The 5,409-nt window shown below is 45.8% G+C and overlaps 1 protein-coding gene across 1 annotated transcript in view; it reads left to right on the top strand.

The window, feature by feature from the left end:
* The window catches only part of DCBLD1 (discoidin, CUB and LCCL domain containing 1), a gene marked incomplete at its 5' end in the record, with an annotated part of 20,929 nt that extends 20,160 nt beyond the window's left edge, over window positions 1–769 (top strand). The window contains one exon of the mRNA XM_010285341.1: window positions 252–769. Coding sequence (XP_010283643.1) covers window positions 252–769 — 518 coding nt within the window. The remainder of the gene's footprint in view (window positions 1–251) is intronic.
* Window positions 770–5,409: the final 4,640 nt, after the last annotated feature.

Raw genomic sequence — 5,409 nt, 5'->3', positions numbered from 1 at the left:
AGGGAGCAGGAAAAGAGGTGGCGGATTGGAGCTCCTCCGTTGAAGAGCTTCTGCCATGTTCTGCAACACTTGCTTGCTGAAGGAGGTTACAGGACCAGCGTTGGGGAAAGGTTTCCTCACATCCCTGATTACCATGTGTTTGATACAATAACCAAGTCATTTTTTGACATAAAATACCTAGCTATGCAGAAGTATTATATACATAAAATAACCAATCCATGCCTTATTGAGCAGTTCATGCTTCCTTTTAGATTATCAGCAGCCTCTCATGATCGGGACTGGGACGGTAACACGGAAAGGATCTACTTTTCGACCCATGGACACCAAAGACGAGGGAAGAAGGGGGAGTTCAGAGTTTGAAAATCACTATCACTGTCCGCACAGAGCTAACCGGCACGAATACGCTCTGCCCCTGACCAGCCAAGAGCCCGAATACGCCACCCCCATCATAGAGCGGCACATAGCAAGAGAAAATAATTTCCCCTCTGAAAATGGCTACAACGTACCTGTCGTCTCATCTCAAAAACATTCCCTTTCTGCTGGCAGCTTCTCTGGTTCGTGTAAGACCGATACCAGGAATGGAGACTACCAGACACCCCAGAGTGTCATAAACTACGACAAACCCAAAGTTAATGGTGTTTTGACCTCCGTGAGCTACAGCACAGACTACCAGAAACCTCAGCCCAATCCCCTTGGGAGCGAGGGTTACTCGACGCCCAGAGACTGCCTAAAACCAATAAGCCAGACAGCAATGACAGCTCTCTTGTGATCTGCCGAGCAGGAGACGTGGTGCGCAGGAACGTCACTGCATAGCTTTCTGAAGCGAAAACAGAGTTTGGAGGGACTCTGCTGCAGAAGGCAGAAGGCAAACAAGCCCTGTGTACATAATATTGCAGTCTTGCTGGGTTCTGACATCTGAAGAAAGCATATGCTGTTTATCACTGTTTATAGCAAGAGAGATGTTATCAGTGAAGACTGTACATCTTATTTTCTGTAACTGATCTCAGTGCTCCATTTGCAACGTGTGCAATTTGTACATAGCTTTTATTTAAGGAGAATTTCTTAAGTTTCCTTTTCACCTGGGGGAGTGAAAGGATTGCAGAAAAGCCTATTTAAGAAAAAAATGGCCTCCTCCTCCATCTTTATTTTACCTGCTGTTGTACTGGCAGCTGTAAATGGTGTATCTTACAGTTGTAGTAGTTCATCTCCTTTCCTACAATAACTGAGGATAGGGCATCTGTGTAGTTCTTACTGGGAGGGTAGAAGAAGTAAAACTACTTGAAGTGTAAAAGTGCACAAGAGAAGGCCACTGAGCATTTAAATACTGTGCTCAAACCCACCTTTCCAGCTGCTTTTTGAGCAGCAATCCTTACATGCTTGAATTTGATCTAGCATATGAGCTGAGCCTGTCTAACTTGCTCTTCATGTTAACAACAGGTAGAAAGGCTGAAGTCAGTTTTGGGTTCAAGCCATGGTGATCACCCTGCAATAGAAAAAAAACAAAGAAGCCCAACACCTGTCAATCTGTTGGGTTTTTTTTTTCAGGAAGTGTGTGTGAAACCAAAATGTGAATTTACAGCTGAGAATTAAATCCTGTTCAAGCCCTAGCTGATGCTTTTGCTGCTAACCTACAAGGAAATTTGTTCCTTGACACAAAAAAAACATACTTCCCGAACTCTTCATTGCTTCACTAGGTATTTTTCTGTCTTACAAATTTAGTGTAACATTTCAATTTGAAATATTTCAAATAAGGAAAACACAGTGTGTGTATGGCTTACTGTTGCAGTTAAATTTGCAAGAGAGCACATCAGCACAATTGTTTTCAAATAGTTTTTATTTTTCAGCAAATGTTATCTTTAATTCTGGTTTTGGACAAACTTGAAAAAGCATGGGGATGGGTGCCATGTGTTGCACAGTAGCTGGCTCCTCTTTCAGCAGAAGCGTTGTTGAAGTGAAACAGCTTCTGGTAGCGACTGGGACCATCCGCTGCCCTTCCATCCGCAGTGCTTGGAGTGTCACTTTGAATTTGAAAGTGTATCCTAAAACTTCAAGAAGTGATATAGTTCTGGGAAGGAAGAATGGTGCTATATTTAAGGCACAAGGTTGGGAGACGAGACCACTAAAACCTGAGTTCTGGGAAACTCGCTATCTGAAGGCCCTCCATTTCCTTCTGTGTAAACTGGGGATAATTTGCAAAGGATGCTGCAAAGATTCTCAGTTTGTTCACTAAGTGCTTTCAGGTCCTTGGACGGGAAGTGCTGTCAGAGCACAGACTAGTTGCAGCAATACCACTCACAAATACTGCTAACTCCAGCCATCCTTAAGGTGAGCTCTTAGCGGCTTCTTTGCATATTCTCGTTTTGTGGCCTCGGTGGTACCTTTCCTTCACGTTGCCGCACCGCTCATGCGATTCCCATGCAAAGAAGAAAGAGTCAAGGTAACCTTGTAGCCTTCCTGTGTTTGCTGTCAATACGGTTTCTGTGAAATGTCTCAAACACCTCAGGTCCTGAAGTGAAACAGCAGCAGCCTGTTTGTTAGACCGAGCTGGGCGGTGTTGTTTACCTTCTGTTGTTTACATGTCTGTGTAAATAAAGAACACTGGTATTTGTAAATCTCTCACACAGGCCTGCTACTTAACTCGGTGACTTGATCATCGCTGCACGCCCACTCTCCCCACATATCCCGCGGGGTGAGAAAGCAGCGTTGCCTATGCCCTGCGCAAGCGCCAGCTGCACTGCTGCAGTTCGTGGCCCCAGTGCGGCAGGCTAAGAAAAGATCCTCTCCTTGCCCCCCTTAGCCTGGCCTTTCTGTCCGTAAGCTCTGAGAGAGGAAGCGCCCACAGCCAAACTCCTGCGCCCAGCCCCGCTGCTGGATGTGTACAGCGGGAAGGGATGAGGATGCCCTCCTGATGGGCCTGACACCAATACTCCACCCGCACAGCTAAAGAGCTTGGCTTGTCCCTTTACAAACAAGCAGTGTTCAGTAATCGGAGCTCCTCCCCTCCTAACGAGGCACCTAGATAATGCAGCAGTGCAACGGAGGGACCAGGCAGCGGATGACACTGCCTGTATTATACTCGCCTTTTCGTATGCCTCTGCCGCGTGCTTTGTGCATCTGCAGCTTGCTACAGATGCCAAAGGGGTTGTGGTAGTACATGTCCATTTCTGCTGCCAATCAAACCCATCTTAACACAGCTGTTTTAGCCTGATGAAAAGTTGGGTCTCAACTTGCACCTTGCCTTCATCCCCACCCCTCCTCAAAAAAAACCTGCAAAACTGCAATAAGATGGCTTAAAATAAATCCCCAAACATCTCCAGCCTCCCTGTGTCACAGTGGCTTGGTGCTAACAGGGACGGAGGCAGCATGGCAGCTCTGTAGTCACTCACAGCTCCTGGTCACTGCTGTGGTCCTTCACGGTTCATGTCTGAGTGACTGCGGAGGATGGTTAACATAAAAAGCCTTGGGCTTCTCTACCTCGGCCCCAGGAAATACGAAGTTTTTAGTGACCCTAGCAGCAGATATGCAAGGGAACTTCCTACCTGTGTAGTCTCTCCATCCTGATGGTGGTGGCGATACTAAATCCTGGTGTAGGAAGGAAAGGAGACTACCTGAATCTTCCCAGTGGTAGTGGCTCATCCTCTTTTTCACCCTCTGAATAGCTTCTCACATACTGGTACATCAAACTCCAGCTTGTCTACATCAGCCTGTTCTCACCATCAAAACCAGTTGCCAGGTATAACACAGGCAGCCTTGTCAAACATTTCTAAATCTTCCTTCCACAGTGAAGATTAGAGTAGGCACCATCTTGAGACATTTACACACTTGGAAGGGCTGTGTTGGCTCTGGGTCTCTCTCCAGCATCTCTAGAGATTGTGTGAGAACAGAGTCTGACCTTCCGGTCGATGGAGACCTTCAATAGCATTTCCATACCAAACTTCTTTCCTGAGCAGACACTCCCAGTAGGCTGGAACAGTAAAACCAAGCCAGAGTTCACAAGAAGGTTAAATATTAACTGATCATAGCACTAGGAGCCTGCCTGTCCCAGCTGCCGTTTGACAGCAGGGCTCTGACTTTGCCAGGAACAAGGTCACACACTGTAACTGTGCGTGTCTCTGACCAAGGGAATTGAAGAAGGCGACTCTTCAGGTAAGAAAGTATAAAAGATGATGTACAATACCTACAACCGAAACCCAAAAATGACAGCTTAGGATGCATTATATTTAAAAAACAAACAAAAAACCCACAAAAAACAACTACAACAAAAGTTCTCAAAACACCACAGCAAAAATAGAAATGTTCTTTGTTCTCATCTCCTTAGACTGGGAAATAAGATTGCGAATTCTTATTTCTTCTGTCAAGTACCTTCCCAATGCTCAATAGAAAAGCTTTATTTCCCTATCAAGTATAATTCTAAAGAGTATTTCCCAATTTATTTTAGTTGCTAGAGTTTTAACATCAGATATTAAACACAACCTTAGTACCTACCCAAATCTTTATAACCAACAGGCAATAGATTAAAATTAGTCCTTGACTTGCAGACTGGAACTAGGATTTCCCCAGCTCAACAGATGTCCTACTTGCTCACTTACCGTATCACCTGCTCTCTTTTACAGTCTTTCTCTGGATTGAGCACTTGGCCTCACCTCCCTCTCCAGACACCATCCACAGGATGAGCTCAACCCGCTCAGTAGCCCACTGGCTACAGCAGTCTCTGCACAGATGGGGGAAGGCAGGAAAAGCACCAAGGCCAACCTGCCTTCTGATGAGTATTGTAACCACTGAGCTAACGTGGCAGCGGTCATGGCAGTGTCTCTTACATCTGTGTGTTTTTAAATGAGGGATCCCTGCTTCATTATTTAAAAAAAAAAAACACCAAACGATGAGGTTGGGTTCCAACCATTAAAAGCAGGTTCTGAATCCCGTGGCTTGTCTGCATTACTGGCGTGGCTAAACCCCAGAAAGACTGAGTTTTTAATACAGATTTTCTTCAGATTTTTCCCACTGACTGCCATTTGGCAGTTCTCCACTCCGTGGGCAGATTTTAGTGGAGCCCCATCTGAGGCACGAAATATTCCCTACACAGTGTGGCAATGCCAGGCTGTAGGTCCCTTTACAGGAGCAGACACCTGACTGTGCTTACCTGTTTGGTGGATCACTATCATTAAAACATGTATGATTTGTTTTTCCATGGTGCTGGAGGCTCCTAGCCCATGCAGACATATGGCAAGGGTTGCTGCACCCTCCTCAGTGCTGCTCCATCCTTGCCAGACTCTCTGGACATGTTACCAGAAGCTGAGCTGCTCCAGGACTCATCTCCATTGCACTGGAGGAAAATGATCTTGTGGCCATGCAGAAAATTGCAGAAGGTACCAGAGGCCTTTCAAGGCTCAGGTGATCTAACCTGCATCT

This window comes from Phaethon lepturus, unplaced genomic scaffold (assembly GCF_000687285.1).
Source record: "Phaethon lepturus isolate BGI_N335 unplaced genomic scaffold, ASM68728v1 scaffold6994, whole genome shotgun sequence".
NCBI classification, from domain to species: Eukaryota; Metazoa; Chordata; class Aves; order Phaethontiformes; family Phaethontidae; genus Phaethon; species Phaethon lepturus.
The sequence above is the reverse complement of the archived record's forward strand: the minus strand, read 5'-3'. Positions and strand labels throughout refer to the sequence as shown.